This window comes from Dendrobates tinctorius, unplaced genomic scaffold (genome assembly GCF_039654945.1).
Source record: "Dendrobates tinctorius isolate UK_male_01 unplaced genomic scaffold, ASM3965494v1 ptg000086l, whole genome shotgun sequence".
NCBI classification, from domain to species: Eukaryota; Metazoa; Chordata; class Amphibia; order Anura; family Dendrobatidae; genus Dendrobates; species Dendrobates tinctorius.
The window spans coordinates 24,193,845-24,218,234 of NW_027361754.1; the positions used below are offsets into that span (position 1 = coordinate 24,193,845).

Consider the following 24,390-nt stretch of genomic DNA (forward strand, 5'->3'; position numbering starts at 1 on the left):
ACTCAGTCAGCACACGAGCATGCTCGGATACAAGCATGAAGCCCCTTCCAGAGATTCTCCATTTTATCAATCCTATGTAATAAGACTTATGCAAGTGACAAGTCTCCAAAAACAGGGGAAAAAAAAAAAAAAAAAAAAGAGTAGGAGGTGAGCTGTGACATCACCTATTGTGAATAGCTGTGCGAGCTGGGACATTTCCACTCTGGGTTTTGCTGCAAACATGACATTTTAACCCTTTGTAATGCCACCTGGTAGTCTCCAGGGTGTACATCATATTAATATTTCCCAAAATATTCCATAAGGGTTGCAACATTCCCACACTAATAACGACACAACCGTGCCCACAAATGGCCAAACTGCCAGTGCCGCGGCTCATTACTAAGCTTGGGCACTTAATAAACCAGGTAATAAACCGCCAGCACTTCAGAAAACAAGGAAAAATGTGATAAATGGTCGGGAAGAAGAGGAGGTTCCGCATACTTCAGCTCCCCAACTGACCATATGGACAATTGCTTCGGTTACATGGCGCCAACATACACCGCAGTGGAATTGACACCATACAAATCAATGGGGATCACAATCCACCTTTCGCACAAACACGGATCAATAGGAAATAAACCCTTGATATGTTATCAGAGTGTGGTCAGATTCAAGCCCAGGACCCCAACATGACAATGTTGACCACTGAGCCACACACAAGGCAACTAAAGCAATCACCGCTGCACCACTGATCCATCTCGACCAGTTAATGTCTAATTGGGAAACTCTAATCATTTCCGATGTATCAATGACTGAACAGGTATATGCAAAATTGCAGGGATCACAGTCCCAAAAATATATATAACTTTATTAAGATACAAGGACAAATTAAAGAACACAGTTAAAAACATCTAAAAAAAACCTGAGGTGTCAAAAATATTGCAAGGCTGATGATTTTACGACCTGGGCATGTCCTGTCCAGTGGAATGGCACGCTTGCACAATACTTGCCGATCAAATCATGGATGTGAACGGCTTTGGGAGTAACTGAGCATGGCTCAGCCGTGAGGAACAGAGCACCTAAAGGGGTATTCCAGGGTGCAAGACGCTATTCACCTGTGCACCAGATAGGTGGCAGGATCTGGATCAGTGGGCGATTGTCCACCAAGAGTGCACTTGTGGATAGGTGATCACTTCTTCCATCCAAAACTTCCCTTAGGCTATGTACACACATAGTTGGAAATGCTGCGGATTTTTCCGCGTGGATTTTGAAAAATCCGCAGGTCAAAATACCTGCGGTTTACCTGCGGATTAGCCTGCGGTTTCACACCTCAGAATGGTGAATGTGTGAAACCGCAGCGGAATCCGCAACGTGTGCACATAGCCTTAATGTTGCCAAACTGTAGAAAAACGGTTGAAAACAAAATAATCGAGGGTGTATGGTCTGGATGGATCATTTGAGATTCTTGATAAGCCAGTAGGTTTCCGCACTCCCCGATAGAAAGACATTATGCACAACTAGTAAATTTCTTGGGGTCTTGGTTGGTAAAATACATTGCGTATGAGGCTTTCTGAAAGTGACCAGGGCTTGTATTTTTTTTTCGGTAAATTCCAAGAAATTGTATTTATCTGCCGTCCCAAATCCCTCAGACGATATCTACTTCTAACAATGACCAGATGGGTTTGGTTCTCACAGAAGACACGGGGACCAGTCTTCAGATTTTGCCGATGCCGCTTTCAAGCTCCCGACTTTCTCCCTAATCTTTAATACCTCCTAAAGGTTAAGAAGGAAGACGGGCTCGGCTCATCCATTACAACAAACACTGCATTATTTACTGACTTCAAACAAATATCAAATCTCAGGCATGAGAAGTGACTTAGCCCAATCCTAAGATCTCTCGCACACCTCAAAGCGATAAGATATTTCTCCTGAGCCTACGAAGCGCTTCACACAGATCTCTGGCATTCCTCCCAAGCATATTCGTAGACTCTAGACGGGAAGGAAGCATTCTTACCATCTGTGCATAGAGTGCCCTGCGGAGCCCCTGTCTTTCCATCAGAGGGGTATATATACAGAGTAAGCGGGCAAGACCGGCCTCCGGGTCTGACTGCATTTGCTCCAGTGCTAACAAGATAGCGGGAAACCAGCAGCCACCATGCCAACTCTCAACTCAAAAGCACACAATCAAAACGGCACATGAACGAGATCCAAAAATACAGAATACGGCATTGCCAACGCTAAAAAAAAAAAAAAAAAAAAAAAAAAAAGGTGGCCTAGGAGCCCCTAACCTCTGATCAGTACGGTCTACAGTATATTAAGAGAACATGTCCTGGAACGACCCCCGGTGTCTGATTGTACCTGCTCTAGTGACATCTAGACGGCCGGAAACCTGCAGCCACAACCACTGTGCCAATTCCCACCTCACACACAAACAAGAAACTAATAAGTATAGACCATGGCATCGGCATGGAACACGAGAAAACCGACTGGCCTAGGAGCCCCTATCTTTCATACACACACACACAGTAAGTAACAAACCCCGGGTCTGATTGTATCTGCTCCAGTGCCAACTAGACGAACGGAAACCTGATGCCGCCACCACTGTGCCTACTCTCACCTATCCAACGACAGAGGGTGACACGTTCAAAGGGAATGTCAAAAGTAACATACCCCGGTAACGAGTCATTGTGGTCCGGTCACGTTCAACTACCGTATCCAGATTGTCAAGGCTGCGGATCAAGGTGAGCGCTTGATAACAAGCAAGCACAAAAAAAAATTAAAAAAAAAAAAAATCAATGTTCAACAAATGGCAACCACATGTTGCTTCCTTTGTGTGAACGGTGGCAGATCGGCCAAGGAAGGGGCCCCATTCATTTCATACCCTGTGGGAGAGGGCAAAAGAAAATGAAAATAAAATAAAAAAAAAAAAAAAAAAAAATCAGCAGTGGCATATTCAGAGAAGGAAAATATAAGGGGGCTACGTGATTCGTGGACAAAAATAAACACCATCATATCTCTAATGGAAAGGCTGAGACGGCAGATTGCTTAGCGCTGACTAGAAGCGAGTATTACTGTCCCCCACGGAGCAAATTCCCCAGCAACCTGTACCTTGCTCCATAGGAAACAATGATGTTTGTTTGTCGCCGGCGGCGTGCAATCTGCGGGTTATATTCTAATGCATGCTATCAGAGTTCAGAATAGCGTCTATAATGGAAATAATGCCCCCCCCACCGGAAAAGCAAAATATATTACAGCCTACAGGGGCTGCATAAAAGCAGGCGGAGCGCGGCCGAAGCCACTCACATGTGTAACGATGACATGTTATCATTGGAGACCCCCATATACGGCTTATGGACCACACTTGTGAGGTTTACGTTTTTCCCCTTTAGGGTATGTGCACACGCTGCGGATTGGGGTGCGGATTTGGCGGAGCGGATTTTGTAAAATCCGCAGGTCAAAAGACCTGCGGTTTTACCTGCGGATTGGCCTGCGGTTTTTCATCTCCTCAATGGAGGAGATGGCAAACCGCAGCGGAATCCGCAGAAAGAATTGACAAATCCGCGCGGAAAAATCTGCACTGCAGTTTTTTGTTACCATAGGATATTATGCTACTGTACACCGCAGCAAAAACTGCTGCGAATCCACAGCGGCCAAATCCACTGCGGATCCGCAGCAGAATCCACAGCGTGTGCACACACCCTTATTGCAACTCCCTTCTATCCAGAGCAGTTCATCCTGAGCCTCCTGGTTCATTAGTGTGCTCCTGCTGCGTAAATCAGGACAAGACACGATGGAAACACCGTCCGCCGCGGCACAAAGTATTACAGCACCGTCCTACATTAAAGTCAACGAGGCCACTAGGGAGAAGGAGAGGGGTGCAAATATTAACCCCTTACTGTCACGGAAAGTTTTAGGAAATATTCCCCCCCCTTCTAAGTTACAGGGGCATTTGTTTTAGTTTTTGTTTTGTAAATAATCGCGCAAAGGATGTGCCTAAGAACATCCCACAAGTGCAATAAAATGGTGAAAAACATAAAAGTTTCAAAACTTCATAGAAAAGGGGTTTTGTTCATTTTCTGACTCAGCTTTATTTTTTTTATAAAGAGTCTCAAAAAAGGAATAAAAACTTTTTTTTACGAAGTTCTGAATTAATTTTCACAACTAAAATAGCAAAAAAAAAAAGTTTATAAGTTTTTGCACTCAACTGAAGAATTGTGTAGCCAGGAAGTTTTGTCCCCCCCATTGATGGAGCGGTGTGATTTTTGGGCTTCGAGGTTTAGCTCCTGAACCTGCAACCGACATTGGAGGTAACGGCGCGCCCTATCTGGGGAAGGCGTAAAAAAGGTGCCCCCATTTAAATACAGACCATTGGTGGTGGGGGACACATTTACCAACCCCACCATACTGAATACCCTAGTGAGAGGCGGAGAAACAAGTAGGACGCACTACTCCAACCAGTTTGGTACATATAGATGTCGCTTCTCCACCGAGTCCCACAGGTCGCTTTCCCTCACCATCTTGGCTTTTACTGTGGTCAGTCTCAATAGGATCGGCTACAATTTGTACCTGTACAAGGGTCACCATCCATAAAAGGGTCCGCTCAAAGTAACTCTAAGAGGATATATCCCAAGAGGTCACATTATCATGGGATAGGCGCTACCTCTGCTGATCGATGGGAACCGCCACCCATCTGGTGAACAGCCGTAGTCAAGCTTTCTCCATTGTCTATGGGATGGCCAGAGATAGTCTATACAATGTGATACCCCATTCTTGACTGGTGGGTTTTTCTCCGAGACTTTAAAACGTTTAAAATTGCAATGTGATGTAAAGCTGCAACTTTCAAATGCCGATCCAATTAAATTCCAAAAACGGTGGGATTATAATAAAATATACACAAACACACACATATACATATACTAGATGGAGGCCCAATGCTATAGCATCGGGAGAGCAGTAATTTCACGATGGTGGTAGGCTTTGCAGCGTTGAGAATCCCCCCCCCCCCCCCATTTGCTCACCCACCTATCCACTCTCTCTTTCCCCATGTGCTGACTTCTCCCGTCTGTGCTCTCTTCTTTGACCTGTCTATCCCATGTGCTAGCCCCCCTGTCTGCTGTCTCTCACCTCACTGTGATGTATTCTCCCCTCATGTGCTGTCTTCCCCCTGTGCTCTGTCTCTCACCCCGGGTGTCTTCTCCTCTCATGTCATCTCTTCTTTGACCTGTCTACCCCATGTGCTCTCCCCACCACTGTGCCGTCTTCTTCCCTCATGTGTTCTCTCATTTGAGCCGTCTCCCCCTTGTGTGTCCTCTTTCCTATGTGCACTCAAATCGTCTGTGTCTGACTGTATACAGAACATACCACAGCTCCTGGGCAGGGGAGGAAGCAAAAGAAAAATACTGACATTACAGCAGGAGATCGCAGAGGATCCATTTTGTGAGGTAAAACATTTCCCTGACTGTTTTTAAACAATGTTTTACCTCACAAAATGTATCCTCTGCAATCTCCTGCTGTAATGTCAGTATTTTTCTTTTGCTTCCTCCCCTGCCCAGGAGCTGTGGTATGTTCTGTATACAGTCAGACAGACAATTTTTAAAATGAACTCGTGGGAATACCCCTTTAATGTGACCGGCTTCCTCTGCCTGTAGACACGTTGCGCATTTGCCACTGGGATCAGCCGGATGATTCCCTGAGGCTGTGAGGAATTAGCGCAGGCGCAGTAAAATCAGACCACGGCCATCTTTGTGCAGACAAATAGCGCTGGTCACATTAAAACTGCGCATGCGCTCCTCCTATACAAAGATGGCAGCGGACAGTGAATCATTCGGCTGATCCCGGCAGCGGCGTGTTCACGACGGTGTTCCGATGGTGGTACCGCGCAAGAGGCTGGTACCACCAGCCGTTTCTATATTGAGACACCCATCACTTGGGTGTCCCAATATGGTGGTCGGTGAACTTCCGCGGCTTGGAATTCTGGGATCGGGACACATCTGGAAGGAACAGGATGTGAAGACATTACAAGGTAAATATATACCTATATACAGCACGGGCAATGTGATCCAGCCAACTTCAGAGCAGCGCTGCCAAGTGAACTCTTCTTTATGAGAAATCTGGTCACCTCCAATGGTCAACGGCCACCTCTGCAGTCTATTGGAGGTGACCGGATTCCTCGGAAAGAAGAGTTCATTTGGCAGCGCTGCTCTGAAGTTGGCTGGATCACTTTGCCCTTGCTGTCTCTGCTCCTCCGATGCTGAAGTGAACAGACCGCCGGTGGGACCGTGCCACTGACCAGACGGTCAATGTCCACTGGTGAAACCTCAAAGTAGGAAGTCGGGAGGAGAAATGAAAAAAACATGATAAAAACCCCTTTAAGGGTGCAATTTTTTTTCTAAAAAATTAACGCTCAAGAGAAACACAAAGCTGATCATTGCCACTTATCACAGAAAGGGTAAGAAAGGATACAACCGTACCGGACTGGTCTATGGTTCTGGGTTGCAATCTTTGCAACCTCTAAAAATATGAGGGCAACTTTAGGATAAAACCTGCCATAATTAAAAGGGGTATTCCCATCTGCAAGATTCTATCCCAATATGTAGTAGGAGTGATAATATTATTAGCAAATACATCCAATTAGAAATGTAGTATAGCTCTTCTGATTACCCATGTCTCTTACCCCACGTACAGGGCATTGCAGTAGCTAAGGGATCAATGGTTGCAACCAGAGCTGTGGAGTCAAGAAGCCAAACCTCCAACTCCTCAATTTCCATCACACCGACTCAGAATCCATGACTCCAACTCCACAACCCTGGTTACAACCACTCAGTGACAGTTAGGTATCCATGGTTACAACCACTAACTACAAGGCATTGCAGTAGCTTAGCTAACAGGGTAAGCGACATGGCTAATCAGAAGAACTATACTACATTTCTAGTTGGAGACATTTGTGAAAATTTTTATTATAGCCACTACATATTGGGAGAGGATCTTACCCATTAAAACGGTTGCATAAAACGTACCATTTATTTTCATGAAAAATACAGTTTCGGTGAGGGTTTTTTTTTTTTGCATTTTTCACATGCCCTTAGGAGTCTATATCTCAGAAAGGGAAGAACGCACATATACACAAAAAAAAAAAAAAAAGCCTCGCTCCGGCAGTCCCATGTAATCTCCTATGACTTGTGTGCGTGGCCACAGCAGGGGAAGGGGGGGGGGGGGGGGGGGGGGGAAGCAATCCACTTCAGATCTGGCGGTCTGCTTGGCAAACCCCCGGGTGCATGCAGAGTTATTTTTATTTGTGCACCGCCTGATTTAGCATGTTACAAAAGGAACGGCGTTTATTTTATTGGCAATTCGAAGGAACAAATGAGGCGTGAAATATCATCAAGACGTAGTTTAAAAAAAAAGATGAAATACTCAATGTAAAGCAATGTTGCGCGTCCTCCCTCCCTTCCCGATCCCTATCTCTTTCCATCAAAACGCTAGGCAAAACGAAAAAAAAAAAAAAAAAAAAGAAAATGTAACATGTAACACTTTCTACAATCTATGGAATTCCAGAAAGGATGTAAATCCACGAAAGCCACGAGAATAGGAATGGGCAGAATCGCCACAACCCGAGGGATGGTCGGACATTCGGCTGAGGTCTACGACACCTCCACAGTTGCAGAGGGAGAGGAAAGGGTTAACAAGAGAAAAAAAAAAAACACTCAGTAAATGTCACTTGTTACACGCAGGATGGATCATTCATTAGTAAAGGGGGGGGCGATTCCTCCACCCACCAGAAAAGACCTCATTCACTTGGTGCATGTACGACAGAGTCATGAATAGTCGCATTGTTTGGACAGAGAAGACTGCAACTCCAGCCGTCCTGCTCCAGGCCCCCGCGTCCTCCAACAACCCCCTCGTTTGTCAACTAAAACTTCCCTCAAAGACTCGCTTGTTCCCCCCTCCCATACCCGCAAAAAATGGCTTCCGATTCCCGCCTGCAATTGCACTATCGACGCGTTTTAGGTCACCGAGGTCATTGGTGAATTTAGTAGAAGGAAGGTGGGAGCGCTGGGAACGGGAGTAATGCTGCACCCTAAATTCCAGTGAAAGGACAAGTGACCGGAGGGCAGGAGTCGTGATCTCCCAAAAAATCTTTGATCATAAGGGGAGGAGACGTTTAGGGCGCCAAAAAAAGTTAGGCGGTGTCGTGTCCAGATGAGCATGGATCAACCATGACAGCGGGTATTGGCTCCATCCACGGTCTGGCAGGGGTGGCGGCTGGCACCGTGCATCCACTATATTCACGACAACTTTATTTTTATGGCCCTGCAGAGGCGGCACCGCAATATGGGAGAGGAGCGGCCATGCAGGCTGTGCACAGGGTCTGATCCGTATAGACGTTTATACTCTTCTCCATTTGCTAAGATTATGTAGCGGTCTACATTTTGTGTGATCATGCCTTTAAAGACTTAAAGGGGTTGTCCAACATTCTCAATAAGGGATACATCGCTCCCCTGCTTGACCAACAGTCAGTACCAGCGGTAACGACACGTGGCTGCGTCAGAGGAGAGCAGAGACGAGGAGCTAACACTGCGCTCCAGCCGGTTTCAGGGCACCTCGGATACAGAGACCTTTTAAAGGTCTGTGCAAATGTTCAGGCACCGCTGAGAGACTACAGAAGTGGCCAGCAATGAGCCATAAGCAATACAAATTAAATAAATAAATAACTTTATTCTTGAGAACGGAGTAAACTGCAATATTGAGCGTTTTACAAGCACTTTGCAGATTTAGAAGGTTACTTTTGTGTCTTTTTTTTCTTTACATGGACAAAATTGGTTGCGGATTTGGAGGAAATGCTACGGACTCGCATGCATGGCACCGTTTTCTTGCAAAGAAAAGTGTGTACGATGCAGAGGAAAATGATACGACGCAGATTACAAATCCAAATTGTGGCCGGTTTCTCCATAGATGACATGCCGTTATATTGTATGCGCAACGTCAGAAAATCAGGACAAAAAAAAAAAAAACCTCGAGCATGTGCCCCATGTGAATAACCCACAGGGTCAGACATTACTCACATTTCAGGATCAGAAAATCTCACCAACATAGTGCAGAGAAAAGCTGGAGTGAAAATTTGACATCTGCAAATTGACAATATTTGCTGCGGATTTGCAAAATTTAGCGTCGATTTTCCAATATGGATGCCATTTTATGCTTTTGGGGACATTATTACACTTTTGTAAAAGTACATGAGCATTTTTGTATCACAGGGTTACTTAGTCTGGGGAATAAGACTATTAAAAAACAAGAAAAAAAAAAAAAAAATGTTGTCTTCCTTACGCCCCAGCAGCAGATAAAATAGTAAAGATCACCCACTGGTAATGAGATGCTCTTAAAGCCAACCCTGGTGAAAACCAGTCTCTATCCCCGAGACATCAATCCTTTGCCTCTATACAAAAAAAAAAAAAAAATCTTCAGGAGAGCAAGAAACAGCAAAAAGAGACCCCAACTAAGCGCAAAAGGCACGGCTCGTCTTCTGGGCTTGCAATCTAAACGAATACGGATCCAAATGCACCTGAGAAATTCTAAGTCTAGAATTATCTGATTAAAAAGAACCAGTCCTATCCTAAAGTGGATGTGATCTGAGCTGCAGTACCGAGAGTGGCCACAACATGGTGTGGGGAGCTATGCTACTCCAGCTCTGTGCACCAGTGGTCTCGGCACAAATAGTGGAGACGGCAGGTTTTGGATGTTCTCTGGTATGATATTAATGACCTAAGGACTAGCAATTAGTATCTCAGATCTGGACAGTCCCTTAAGGCTATACCAATTGTTAGGGGGTCCCTGCTTTTGGCACCAAACTTGTTTCAAAGATCTTTTGAAAATAAGCTGATCACAACACATCTCTCTTCTTAGATCCTCGGCGATCAGCTCCAAGCTTGGGGAAAAGTATGAAGTTTCTCTGCAGTGCTCCTACAGGGCAGATGGGGCATTACAAGCTATCCATTCATATGAGTGCGGTGTGTGTGTGTGTGTGTGTGTGTGTGTGTGTGTGTGTGTGTGTGTGTGTGTGATGCAGGACCTCCAAAATCAAACGCGCTTTACTCTGCCCAAAACATGAGGATCCTCAAAGCTCCCTACAAGAGTATCAAAGAAAATAAAATTCTAAATCTTTAGCCCCTTTAAGAAGGATCTGGAAATTTAACATTAGAGGTCCGCCTGCAACATTATGTAAGAAAGGTTTATAACCTAGGAAATCAAAGTGTCCTATTGATGGAGGTACAGCCTCCTTAATCCAAAGTCTTCAAAGTGAAGCCGTCTGCATTTCCTGCGTTTACTGTCCCTCCTAAAAGGTGGGGGGGCAATTATTATTTCAAAGGGCTTTGGTTCGTTACAGATCCAACCAATAAATGCATCAAACTGTTGACAGTTTACAAACTTCCTCTAAAGTCGTTACATAGAGTTCAAAAGATACAAACAAGTCGCCATCTACTGCTCAAGAGCCGCCGCCCGGGACAAACTTATAGGCGTCATTTCTATAGGGTCTCTGAAAAGTCCCCAACACACGAGACCAAGGTCGCCCGAACCCACCAACATCGGTGGATGAACTAACAGTCTATTGGGTACGGGGGGGGTCTTCCGACTCTCCCCTGACTGATGACATTGGGGGCTGAGAAGGATCAAGAATTTTTCCGGTAGATTAGCAGATGCCGGAGCAGTCTGACAACGGCTTGTTCTTCCAGTTCACACGTGAATGGCGGAAATCGAGAGAGGTAGCCATTGGCTATGTGAACGCTCGGGCGTCAGCTATCGGGTGTTTAAGTCCAGCTTAAATTCATACTTCGCAAGGAAATGTAAGCCAAGCAGAGAGAGCCCTCAAATACATAAGATACCCAAAAAATGTAGTGTTGGCCCAGAACTGGCGACGTCACTTGACAGCTGAGTTGTGTAAAGCTTCAATCACCAAGTGAGATCTTCTGAGACCCCTTACAAATTTCACCTTTGCAGCTAATCAAGGGCTTCAGTGCCCAGGTAAAAAGAACCATCAGTTCCAGGCCACTGGTGCCACCAAAGCTGGATCAACCGGCATACAGCTTCTTTTATTATTAGGCACCAAATCCAAACACAGGAGACGGACTCTTAATGAATTTGGAGAATCTTTCAGTTGCTGCGTGCAACTGCCAGAAGGGTCCGGGACCAGGGTCCAGCCAAGCTTCACTCACTTTATGAAAAAAATGACAGCACCTGCTGGAATCAGCAGAAAAACGTCAAAATACTTAAGATTTTTTGTGCAAAGATTTTGTGACATTTCAAGCAGTTTTATGCCAACAAAACTGTTAGACAGATTTAGTAACTCAGTCTCATTAGGTGTCCCTCGGCTTTTGCTTCTTCTGAGCTTTACAGCCCAAAGCTGCAGTAACTGTTCTGCTGGCTTCAGAGCTGAAATCTTACAGCAGTCCATGCTGGAATGTAGATATTCAGTCATGTCTGGAAGTGTTTTCACCCTTGAAATTGTTCCAGAAAGTGAATTTTGTTATACACATGTTCATTTCCTTTGTGTGTATTGAAACAACATAAAAAAAAAAAAAAAACAGAGAAAAAGGCAAATTAGACAATTTCACATGAAATCCAAAAAATGGTCTGGGCAAAATTGGCACTTTTCCAAAATTGTGGGTATACAACTTTGTTTCAAGCATGTGATGCTCGTTCAGACTCACCTGTGACAAGTAACAGGAGTGAGCAATATGAAAATCACACCTGAAACCAGATAAAAGGGGACAGGTTAATGCAATCTTTGCAGTGTGTGTGCCACACTCAGGCTATGTGCACACATACCGGAACTTTCACGGAAATTACCGCGAGAATTCCGGAATTCCATTGCCCGGGGGGGGGGGGGGGGGGGGTGGTGGGTAGTGGGGGGGAAAAAAAAAAAAAAAAAAAAAAAAAAAAAAAAAAAAAAAAAAAAAAAAAAAATCGCATTTTAAATTCCCGCGATTTTTCCGCGGAAAAACTAGCATTTTGCAAGCGTAATTAGCTAACGATGCTACAGATCGCTTGGAGAACTGATTGACAGGTTGGTCACACTCATCAAACATAGTGTTTGACAAGTGTGACCAACTTTTTACTACTGAGGCCGCCTATGCGGCATCAATAGTAAAAGATAGAATGTAAAAAAAAAAAAATAAATAAAAAATGGTGTTATTCTTACCTTCCGACGTCCCGCGCAGCCGTTCCCAGTAATCCTTTGCGAAAATGCCCGCGATGGCATCCGTTCTCGCGGGATCGCAACGTCTCGCGGTGATTCGCGATGACGTCGCACGAATGACCGCGAGACTTCGCGATCCCGCGAGAACGGACGTCATCGCGGGAATTTTCGCAAAGGATTACTGGGAACGAGAGTGTGGAGAGAAGCGGGAAAGCTGCGCGGGACGCCGGAAGGTGAGAATAACAATATTTTTTATTTTAAATTCTATTTTTTACAGGGATATGGTACCTAAAGCCCGGAGGACAGTCTCCTCTCCTCCGGGCCGTGGGTACCATCCGCAATTGTTCTGCTTACTTTCCGCATGTTGTGCAGTCACATGCGGGAAGTAAGCGGAACAATACATTCCTATGGGTGCGGGATCTCCGCGATTCCGCAAAATAATGAGCATGCTGCGTTTTTTACCGCGAAGCGATTCCGCCGCGGTAAAAACCGCAGCATTAGCACAGCATTGCGGAATCCCATAGGAATGCATGGGATGCTTATTTTTCGCGGTTAAAACCGCCGCGGAAACGCGAAAAAAACGCCACGTGTGAACTCAGCCTAAGACTGGAGAACAGAAAGAGAAGAGAACAGTCTGAGGACTTAATCAATATTACCGAACAATATCAACAATCTCAACTTTACAAGTCCATTTCCAGAGAACTTGAGGCTCCTTTGTCCACAGTGAGCAACATAATCAATAAGTTTACAACCCATGGCATTGTAGCTAATCTCCTTGGACGGCAGAGAAAATTTGATGAAAGGTTGCAACACAGGATAATCCGGATGGTAAGTAGCCACAATCAAGATCCCCAAAAAATTCAAGCTCTCCTGCAGGCTCAGGGTGCAGCGTCAGAGCGAACTATCCGTCACTATGGCATGAGACCGAGGAGGACCCCACCACTTACACAGGGACATAAAAAAGCTAACCTGCAGTTTGCCAAAATCTACATGAGTAAGTCAAAATCCTTCTGGGAAAGCATCTTGTGGACTGATGAGACCACGATAGCTTTTGGTAAAGCACTTCATTCTACTGTTTAACGAAAACACAGTACCTACAGTCAGAAATGGTGGTGGTTCAAAAATATTTTGTGGTCGTTTTGCTGCCTTGACTGTGTGCAAGGCATCATGAAATCTTTACCAAAGGATTCTGGGTCACAATGTTTTGGGTTTGTGCCTCAGGTCATGGTCTCCCAGCAGGACAATTACCCCAAACATACTTCAAGAAGCACCAGAAGTGGATGAAAAAGTGCTGGAGAGTTCAGAAGCGTTAGCAATGTGTCCAGATCTAAATCCCATTGACCACCTGTGGAGAGATCTTAAAATCGCTGTTGGGAGAAGACGCCTTAATATATGAGAGATCTGGAGCAGTTTGAAAAAGAAGAATGGTCTAAAACTGCAGGTGAGAGGTGTAAGAAGCTTGTGAATGGTTATAGGAAGCCATTGATTGCAGTTATTTATTCCAAAGGGTGTGCAGCCAAATATTAAGTTGGTATTAAGCTGAGGGTGATAACAATTTTGTCTGGCCCATTTTGGGGACTGTGTGAAATTACATCCAATTTGCCTTTTGTGTTGTTCAAATACACATGTGTAATTGCAATAATTTTCTGGATCAATTTCTACACTTTCGTTCATGACCAGATATAAAGTGTCTCTGGATCGGCACAATCATCTAGCTACATAATAATAATCTTTATTTATATAGCGCCGACATATTCCGCAGCGCTTTACAGTTTAACAGTTTCAAAACACAAGTCAAAAGTTACAACGTTAACAATACAATAATTAAAGCAAAATAAGACGACCCTGCTCGTGAGAGCTCACAATCTACAGTGAGGTAGGGGAGATACAAAGTACAGGTGTGTATTTACAGTGATGGTCCAGCCATCTTGAGGGAGTGAGGGATGGAGATAGTGAATGGGCTTCTCATGCACACTTACACATAGAATGATTTTGATTAGTGAACGTGATAGGCCGCTCTGAACAAATGTGTTTTGAGGGAGCGCCTAAAACTATGCAAATTGTGGCTAGTCCTAATTTCTTGGGGTAGAGCATTCCAGATGATTGGTGCAGCGCGGGAGAAATCTTGTCGGGAGTGGGAGGTACGGATTAGTGCAGAGGTTAGTCAAAAGTCGTTTCCAGAGCGCAGTGGTCGGTTAGGCCGATAGAAATGAGGGAGGAGATGTAGGGGGGTGCTGCACTGTGGAGAGCTTTGTGGGTGAGAACAAGTACTTTGAATTGGATCCTATAATGAATGGGCAGCCAATGTAAGGACTGGCGAAGAGCAGACGCGTCCGAGTACCAATTAGCCAGATAGATCACCCTGGCTGCTGCATTAAGTATGGACTGGAGAGGGGATAGTCGAGTAACGGGAGGCCAATTAATAGAGCGTTGCAGTAATCCAGGCGGGAGTGGATCAATGCTACAGTGAGGGTTTTTGTTGTTTCCATGGTGAGAAATGGGCGGATTCTGGAAATGTTCTTTAGATGTAAGTGGCAAGAGATTATATATGGGATGTGAAGGAGAGATTGGTGTCAAACATAACACCCAGACAGCGCGCCTGCTGCCGGGCTGTTATTATAATGCCACCCACGGAGAGGGAAATGTCAGATTTAGGGAGGTTAGTAGACGGCGGGAGCAGAAGAAGCTCAGTTTTGGAGAGGTTGAGTTTCAGATAGAGAGCGGACATGATGTTGGAGTCTGCGGACAGACAGTCACTGGCTTTCTGTAGTACCGCGGGGGTAAGGTCGGGGGATGACGTGTATAGTTGTGTGTCATCAGCATAAAGATGGTACTGAAAGCCAAATTTGCTGATGGTCTGTCCAATTGGGGCCGTGTAGAGAAGGGGGCCCAAGGACTGAACCCTGAGGTCCCCCGACAGCCAGAGGAAGAGGAGGTGATGTGGAGCCAGAGAACAAAATACTGAAGGAGCTGTCAGAAAGATAGGAAGAGAACCAGGAGAGAGCAGTGTCCTTAATGCCTAGTGACTGGAGCCTAGAGTAGGAGACAGTGGTCAACAGTATCGAAAGCTGCAGATAGGTCAAGAAGAATGAGCAGAGAGTGGTCACTGTTACGTTTTGCTGTCAGAAGGTCATTGGTCACTTTGATGAGTGCAGTTTCAGTCGAATGAAGGGGGCGGAAACCGGACTGTGAAGGGTCTAGGAGGGAGTGAGTTGAGAGGTAACGGGTAAGGCGAGAGTAAACTAGGCACTCCAAAAGTTTGGAGATGAAGGGAAGATTGGAGACTGGTCTGCAGTTGTTTGTGCAGGATGGGTCGAGCTACATATACAAGGCATGATGTCTCAGGTCATCTTTAGAGAAGCTGGACTCCACAACCAGCTCTGACCTTGCCTATTGTATCCTCACCCATCCCTTGTAGATTGTGAGCCCACGCGGGCAGGGTCCTCTCTCCTCCAGTACCAGTCGTGACTTGTTTAAGATTACTGTACTCGTTTTTATTATGTATACCCCTCTTCACATGTAAGTCGCCATGGAATAAGTGGCGCTATAATAAATAATTTTTGCAACTGTCTTTCATTAAAAATGTGGCAACGTTCGGCTGTTAGAGGCTCTTTGTTTTCCTTCACCCCAAAAAGGAGCAGAGAGCACATGACAGAAATGAAACCCACCTCCCGTGCCCATATACCCATCACACATCTTCCCTCTTAAAGGGATCATTGGTATGCAAGTCAGGGCAAATCCATCCAGCGCTTTGGTTTTGACCCCAGGCCTCTCAAAGGGATCCCTGGTATGGAAGTTAGGACCGTTCCACTCAGCTCTGTGGTTCTGATCCCAGGGTCTCTTAAAGGGATCATTGGTATGGAAGTTATGGCAAATCCAGTCTGCCCTCTGGTTCTGACCCCAGGCATCTCTTAAAGGCATCTCCGGTATGGAAGTTAGGGTAAATCCCTCAGCGCTTTGATTCTCACCCCAGGCTTCTATTAAAGGGTTAACTGGTATGGAAGTCAGGGCAAATCCACTCAGCGCTCTGGTTCTGACGTCAGGCCTCTCTTAAAGGGAATCTGTCACCCTTTTTTTGTCCTTTCAGCTGCCGGCATAGACATCGGGGGCTTATCTACAGCAAGTTATGGCAAATCCAGTCTGCCCTCTGGTTCTGACGTCAGGCATCTCTTAAAGGCATCTCCGGTATGGAAGTTAGGGTAAATCCCTCAGCGCTTTGATTCTTACCCCAGGCTTCTATTAAAGGGATAACTGGTATGGAAGGAAGTCAGGGCAAATCCACTCAGCGCTCTGGTTCTGACGTCAGGCCTCTCTTAAAGGGAATCTGTCACCCTTTTTTTGTCCTTTCAGCTGCCAGCATAGACATCGGGGCTTATCTACAGCATTCTGTAATGCTGTAGATAAGCCCCCGATGTAACCTGAAAGAGAAGAAAAACACGTTATATTATACTCACGGAGGTGGCCGGTCCGGTCCGATGGGTGACGCCGTCCCGTCCAGCGCCCCCCTTCTTCATGCGATAACGTCCTCTTCTCCTGTCCTGTAATGGCTCCGGCGCAAGCGCACTGCTCTGCCCTGTTGAGGGCAGAGTCCTGCAGTGCGCAGGCGTCGGGAGAGGTCTGGCACCTGCGCACTGCAGAATTCTGCTCTGCCCTCAACAGGGCAGAGCAATGCGCCGGAGCCATTTCAGGACGGGAGAAGAGGACGTCATCGCATGAAGAAGGGAGGCGCCGGACCGGACCGCCCACCTCGGTGAGTATAATATAACGTGTTTTTCTTCTCTTGCAGGTTACATCGGGGGCTTATCTACAGATAAGCCCCCGATGTCTATGCCGGCAGCTAACAGGGCAAAAAAAGGGTGACAGATTCCCTTTAAAGGGATCCCCGGTATGGAAGTTAGAACCGTTCCACTCAGCACTCTGGTTCTGACTCCAGGCTGACGGGATGATGTGGGATATTAGGGGGAGTAGTTCGGTGGCTCTTGCTGACGGGATGAGATGATGTGGGATATTAGGGGGGAGTAGTCCGGTGGCTCTTGCTGACGGGATGAGATGATGTGGGATATTAGGGGGGAGTAGTCCGGTGGCTCTTGCTGACGGGATGAGATGATGTGGGATATTAGGGGGGAGTAGTCCGGTGGCTCTGGCTGACGGGATATTAGTGGTAGTAGTCCGGTGGCTCGGGCTGATGGGACGATGTGGGATATTAGGGGTAGTAGTCCGGTAGCTCTGGCTGAAGGGATTGTGTGGGATATAATAGAGAAATGTGGCTATGCGGAGTGGGCAGGACTACAGATATATATTTTTTTCCATTATAATTTGTTATAACTAACCATAGTTAGTTACTATGCCCGGGCAGCGCCGGGCTCTTCAGCTGGTATATTTATCCAATCATTAAACTTATGACGAGATTTCCTGCAACAGGTTTCAGTCTATGCTCCATTCTATTAGAAACACGTTTCCAGGCTTACAACATCTTTAATCCCTTTGTTCAAGTCCTACTAGAACGTCTCATCCTCGACAGCGCTGCCCCTCGCATACAGAACAGCAATCCAACTTTTGGCCTTGGTTGCAAAACATCCTTGCGGACCGCCCAATAATCCATAAGAGAAATATTCGGTAGAGGTTCAAAGCCCATGACATCAATTTAAGAATACATTTTTTTTTCGTTAAGATGCCAAAAAGTATAATTTCCCATTTTGTAACAATCCCACTAAAAATTGCAAACTTCTTAGTTGGTTATTTGCACTTTGAAAACCAGTCATGGACCATTTTGTAGGCAGATTTCATTTTTCGGCAGCCCAACATTATAAGAAGCTTCGGAATTTAAAAAAAAAAAAAAAAAAAAAGAAAAAAGGCTCCGACAAGTTTCATGGCACAGTCCCAGCTTTGCTCCTTGAGGTGGAAAACAAGGAACGCATTATTGAAAGTTTGTTTGGAAATTCCAGATACAAAGTATCACAAGTGTCAACATTTACCAAAAGTAACACTCGCATGTAAACAAGGCGGTCTGATATAAAGGCAGGGAAACACTGCAGCAGCCGGCCAGAAATTACATCTAAGGCCTAGAAAAAGATTGACATAAAATCCATTCACATCAGGAAAAATGGAAATGACGGAGGTTATAAATGGGGCGACGGACAGTGATGAGTAGCCACATCTGTGCTCGTTAATAACATTCTCACCATGGGTCTCAGGGATAGGAATAGATGGGGACGACTTCTAATATGGCCTTAAGTGACCCCTGTTTCTGCTAAGATTACTAATTAGGGAGAGAAGATATCTTGGGTATCCTTATGAAACCCATGTTAGGGTATGTTTTCGGAACAGAGATTGCCTATGTGCACAGAGGGAGGGGTTTTTTTTTTACATTTTCAAAGAATAAACTGGGCTTAATGCTCAGAGGGTTTCTTTTTTGAGAAGTTTTAGGAGCAGAAACTGGTTTTTGTTTTTTTGTTGTTTTTCTTAAGCTTTCAGAGCAGAAACTGGCCATGTGCAGAGGTTATTTTGTAAGAGTTTTCAGAACAAAAACTGGCATTGTGCTTATCAAAAACTTTGAGATTGTGTTCCAAAAACTCTGCAAGACGACTCAGCGTGCACATACCCATAGTTTAAGAAATCCACCGTTTTCATCATTTAATGGAAACCCTGGAGACAGCAGATCCTACAGAGACTCAGGACTAACGACAAGATATTAGATTCGCATCCTTTGCGTCTGTAAACTGCTCTATCAAGATGTTGAACTTACAATCCAAAAAAAAAAAAAAAAAAAAAAAAAAAAAAAAAAAAAAAACACATGGCTCCAACATCAGGTTCTTTCCCACCACCTGCTCTTGGGAAAAAAAATATAAGCAATGGATAGAATTTTTTTTTTTTTTTTTGCAACCTGTCCTGTCCACTAAATTCATTGCTCCGGCTGCTGCACTCTACGTCTCCTGGAAGAGCGGCCGATCCTAACGTTCCTACTTGTTGCCTGGGATTACCGTCCCACCTACTAAACATGAAGCGACAGCTATGCCAACATTTTCACGAGCGCACAATAAATCCTGTGCTTCTTGGATGGAAGAAAGAGAAAACGACGGGGTGAAAAAGGAACAGATCGTTGGTTGAAGAAAAGGAGAAGAGTTTGGATTGGTGGAGGAGGAAGATTCGAGTGGACCAGCAAAGGCTTTAGGAAGAATGAAAGGCTTTAATGACGGTGGAAGGATGAGGCTGTGCACAATCGGTGGTCCCAAAAGCCATAAACAGCAGCCTAATGTTTATAATGACAGGAGGTCATTATAAAAAGGAACACATGTATCACCGTGAACATGGAGAAAGATAAGTCAACAGTAACCAAAAAAGACAACATGTCGCACCGATTGACAATTTGTAGCCAAAATGTAAGGTATGAGGGGCTGTCAGGAGAACAGTTGTGCACGATACCTAAAACCTTACAGATTAGAAGGGGGGGGGGTAACAATAGGCTTTATTCCAGTTGTTCTATGCCCATGTCTCCGAGCTCAGTGGTGGGCTCACCGGCAATATTTTCTGGACTTAGAGGGTCCAGGAGAAAAAAAAAACGACTGCAAGATGGGTGGAGAGTGGATGGATTTTTTTTTCCCCCAGTAATGGCTAAAGGTTGGACAAATGCTTTTGCAGCGAGTTGCATGCGTGTGCTGTACATGGAGCTGGAGAGAAACGTTTCCTCGGTTTTTCTTCTCCAAATGCAAACACTGCCCTCTTGATTCGGAGCGGCGCCAGAACAGTTGCAGCTTCAATCTCCAAAGAACCCAAGAAAAAAAAAAAAAAAGAGGCATGAGAGCAAAAAATGAAGAGGATACCACAGTCCGTCCTGTACCTATAAACGTATTAACGTTCCCGCTGCATCATCCCAAGTCTGCTCTGCTGCAAAACGGGACTTAAGTCCTATCCACGAAGGTGAACAGCAAATGTTAGAGAGGAGCTGGAGTGAGCGGCGCTGCAGACACTTTACACTACACGTTACACAAGCATCAGGAAAAAATGAGGGAGTCAGACTGCGGAAACCCAACTGGAAGGAGCAGCAGAGGAGGCGGAGGGGGATGTGGTTCATCACAGACATGAACAGATGCACTAACAAAACAACCCGCATACTGGAAGGAAAAGACACTGGGATTTCAGGCTGCACATCCATTACCCACCCCCAGCCAGAAAAAAAAAAAAAGGAGAATCAGCCCCCTGCTGGATCCAGTCCTCCCCATTTACACTCCGTGCCCCCAGAGAGCAGAGAAGGGAGGGGGTCAGGCGGCAGCCCCACATCCATCACACTCAAGCCTCAAAAGTAAATACAGCTTCCTCCATGCAACAAAAAACGACGCTGGCACCAATGGCATCCAGAAGAAAAGAGAGAGAGCGCCCAAAAATGGCTCCAAGTTTACCATCAAAATGTATCATCTGATGCAGAAGGCAGAAAATAATAAGTATACACATACGCCACAGCAGTGGGGACACACGTCTCCAAGCCCCCCACCCCACTATGCAGAGCCGAGCAGTCGTACATGGCGCTACGCAGTGATTTCTCCTCTCACCGTCACTGCACTCACACAGGACACCAAAACACAAAAATGTGGAACGTCACACAGATACACCCCACAGGACAGGGAGGGCACACGTCCCCAGAGCAGGGTCCGCCGCCATCTCCAACTGCATGCAACAAGTGGGCGCCCACCAGGCGGGGTGAAGCACTGGGGGGCCGCACTCCAGGGGCCCCTGCACCAGGCTCAGAGTCTCCTCTGCCACTTTCCCTCCCTTCCGTCCCTTTTGTTCTTCTCCTTTCATCTTCTTTCCCTCTCATCTCCCTGATCCTTCTCTCTTTCATGTGAGATCTTCTCTCCGGCCATCACCCCCCTCCCACACCAGTTATTTCACCTCTGAGCCTCTGTCTCCCCCATACTGGTCACCATCAGGAGAGATCAGGCGGACGGGACCCCAAATACAGAAACCAGGGGAGTCCTCATCACTGGTGACCCCCACCATCATCCGCCCACATCACAGCACGTCCGGCGCTCCCCTCCAGGCTCTGCACATGGCTGCCCCCACCCCCTCGGTGCCGCACTCCTGCCCCTGCTTCTACCCAATCTCCTCCCCTGCCCACTCTTCTCCACCATGAACTTCCCTGTCCACCAATATCTACCTTCTCCATCAACCCCTCTACCTGCACTGCCTTTCCTCCATCACACACCCCTATTCCCCACTGTGGACTACCCAGCTCTACTACCATACTATTCCCTTATCCCCTCAGTCTTCCACCATTTCTGCACCATGCACCCCATGACCTTTTTACCCACCACCATGCACCTCTTTCCCCATGCATCCCCTTTCTCCACCATGCTCCCCTTTCCCCAACAAGCACCCTCCCCTCATGCTCCTCCATGCACCCCTCTTTCTCCATTCTACACTCCATGCTTCCACATTCCCCCATGCACCCCCTCTTCCCCATGTACCCCACTATCCCCTCGTTCCGCTCTTCCCCATGCACCCCACTTCCCCTCCATCTACCCCACTATCCCCTCGTGCTCCCCTCTTTACCCCATCCCCCCTCTTTCTCCACCATGCACCCCACTATCCCCTCGTTCCGCTCTTCCCCATGCACCCCATTTCCCCGCCATCTACCCCCCCCATGTACCCCACCATCCCCTCGTGCTCCCCTCTTCCCCGCCATCTACCCCCCCATGTACCCCACCATCCCCTCGTGCTCCCCTCTTCCCCGCCATCTCCCCCTCTTTCTCCACCATGCACCCCACTACCCCCCCATGTACCCCACTATCCCCTCGTGCTCCCCTCTTCCCCGCCATCTCCCCCTCTTTCTCCACCATGTACCCCACTATCCCCTCGTGCTCCCCTCTTCCCCGCCATCTCCCCCTCTTTCTCCACCATGCACCCCACTACCCCCCCATGTACCCCACTATCCCCTCGTGCTCCCCTCTTTCTCCACCATGCACCCCACTACCCCCCCCATGTACCCCACTATCCCCTCGTGCTCCCCTCTTCCCCGCCATCTCCCCCTCACGCTCTCCTCCCGGCTCCCGCAGTCCTCCCTCTCCAGGCTTCCTCTCCCGCCGATCCCTGCTCCCTCTCGCAGCGCCCATTGTCCCGTCTCCCGGCGTCCTCCCCCGGCTCTCCCGTCCTCCAGCCCTCTCCCCGGAGCCCCGGTACCTTGCTGGAGTAATCCGGCTCGGAGCCCGCTGATCAGGAGGAGGAGGCGGAGAGCGGCTCCGGGCTGACTCGCCATGTTCGGCACCTGCTTCACTCTGCAGCCTCTACTCGGCGATAATCACATGCTAATCATATGCTAATACATTCAGCGGGAGGCCGGCACAACTCGGGCGGACACGCCTTTGTACCACGCCCACTGACGTCGGTCCGTGACGTCAAGGTGTGAACCTAGCTGACCACGTGTGAGCAGGGGGTGTGGCTGCTGCGGGGGGCGGGGCCGCTGCGCTAGTAGATCTGACAACGCGGCGCCGGCAGAGAGCAAATCACGGCGATTGTGCGGGCGGCGGGAGCGGAGCCCGGGAGGACGGAGAGGGGCGGGAGCGGAGGACGGAGAGGGGCGGGCGGCTGCCGGCTGTACTCTGCGCTGCGGCTGGAAATGTGCGGAGAAAGCGAGCGTTACCAGATGGGGGCGTGACCCTGCGTAATCTACCGCTGGCCAATGGCAGCTGCGCTCAGGACACACCCTGTAAACAAAGAGTGGCCCCGCCCCGCGGACCCTGTAATCCGTGAGGTCCATGAGGAACTGCAGAGGGCTGACACAATGCTCAGGTGTGAGCAGAGCTGCTGTGGACCGGGGGAGTATGGAGGAGACAAGTGGTGACTCAGTCAGACAGGTCTGCTGCCGGAGGAGCTCCCCTTTAAGCTCTTCACCCCGCAGTGAATTTTACCATCTACATCGCCGTGTGACGGCTTGTTTTTTGCGGAACGAGTCATAGAGTTGAATGACGCCGTTTATTTTACCATAGAATGTACTGGAAAATGAGAAATGGTTAAAAAATGCAATTACTTTGTTGTTTTCTGACAATTTTGTTTTTACAATGTTCGTTATACAGTAAGACACAAATCCGGCGATGCTAAACCTGTAGGAACTGGTGACCGTGAGCGTCCGCAGCCGAGCGGTTCATATGCCGCTCTCGGGGGTTGGTGGCGGCATTTACATGGTTAGACAGCAAAGATTGGAGCGCGGCCACTGACAGATGTTGATCCTGCTCTCACCGGACACATCAGAAAGGGGTTTACTTGACAACGACAAGAAACTATTTTTTTCCCCCCGCGGTTCAAATTAACGTAACAGGTCATGTTCTCAGGATCCCCCACTCCGCTATGTGGGGGAAGGAAATATGAAGGGGTATGTGGGGGGCATTATACTATATGAAGGGGTATGTGCGGGCCATGATACTATATGAAGGGGTATGTGCGGGCCATGATACTATATGAAGGGGTATGTGCGGGCCATGATACTATATGAAGGGGTATGTGCGGGCCATGATACTATATGAAGGGGTATGTGCGGGCCATGATACTATATGAAGGGGTATGTACGGACCATGATACTATATGAAGGGGTATGTGCGGGCCATGATACTATATGAAGGGGTATGTGCGGACCATGATACTATATGAAGGGGTATGTGGGGGCATTATACCATATAGAGGGCTATGTGGGGGGCATTATACTATATGAAGGGGTATGTGGGGGGCATTATACTATATGAAGGGGTATGTGCGGGCCATGATACTATATGAAGGGGTATGTGCGGGCCATGATACTATATGAAGGGGTATGTGCGGGCCATGATACTATATGAAGGGGTATGTGCGGGCCATGATACTATATGAAGGGGTATGTGCGGGCCATGATACTATATGAAGGGGTATGTGCGGGCCATGATACTATATGAAGGGGTTTGTGCGGGCCATGATACTATATGAAGGGGTATGTGGGGGCATTATACCATATAGAGGGCTATGTGCAGGCCATGATACTATATGAAGGGGTATGTGGGGGGCATGATACTATATGAAGGGGTATGTGCGGGCCATGATACTATATGAAGGGGTATGTGGGGGGCATTATACTATATGAAGGGGTATGTGCGGGCCATGTTACTATATGAAGGGGTATGTGGGGGCATTATACCATATAGAGGGCTATGTGCAGGCCATGATACTATATGAAGGGGTATGTGCGGGCCATGATACTATAT

The 24,390-nt window shown here is 47.1% G+C and overlaps 1 protein-coding gene across 4 annotated transcripts in view; it reads right to left on the minus strand.

Annotated features, from left to right (window-relative positions):
- The window catches only part of CADM1 (cell adhesion molecule 1), a 247,056-nt gene extending 224,560 nt beyond the window's left edge, over positions 1-22,496 (minus strand). For 3 of the 4 annotated variants that reach the window (XM_073585186.1, XM_073585185.1, XM_073585184.1), the window contains exon 1: positions 22,343-22,496. In XM_073585186.1, coding sequence (XP_073441287.1) covers positions 22,343-22,418 — 76 coding nt within the window. In that variant the 5' untranslated portion in view covers positions 22,419-22,496. The remainder of the gene's footprint in view (positions 1-22,342) is intronic. The other variant, XM_073585183.1, reaches the window with a different exon arrangement.
- Between the last annotated feature and the right edge of the window lie 1,894 nt (positions 22,497-24,390).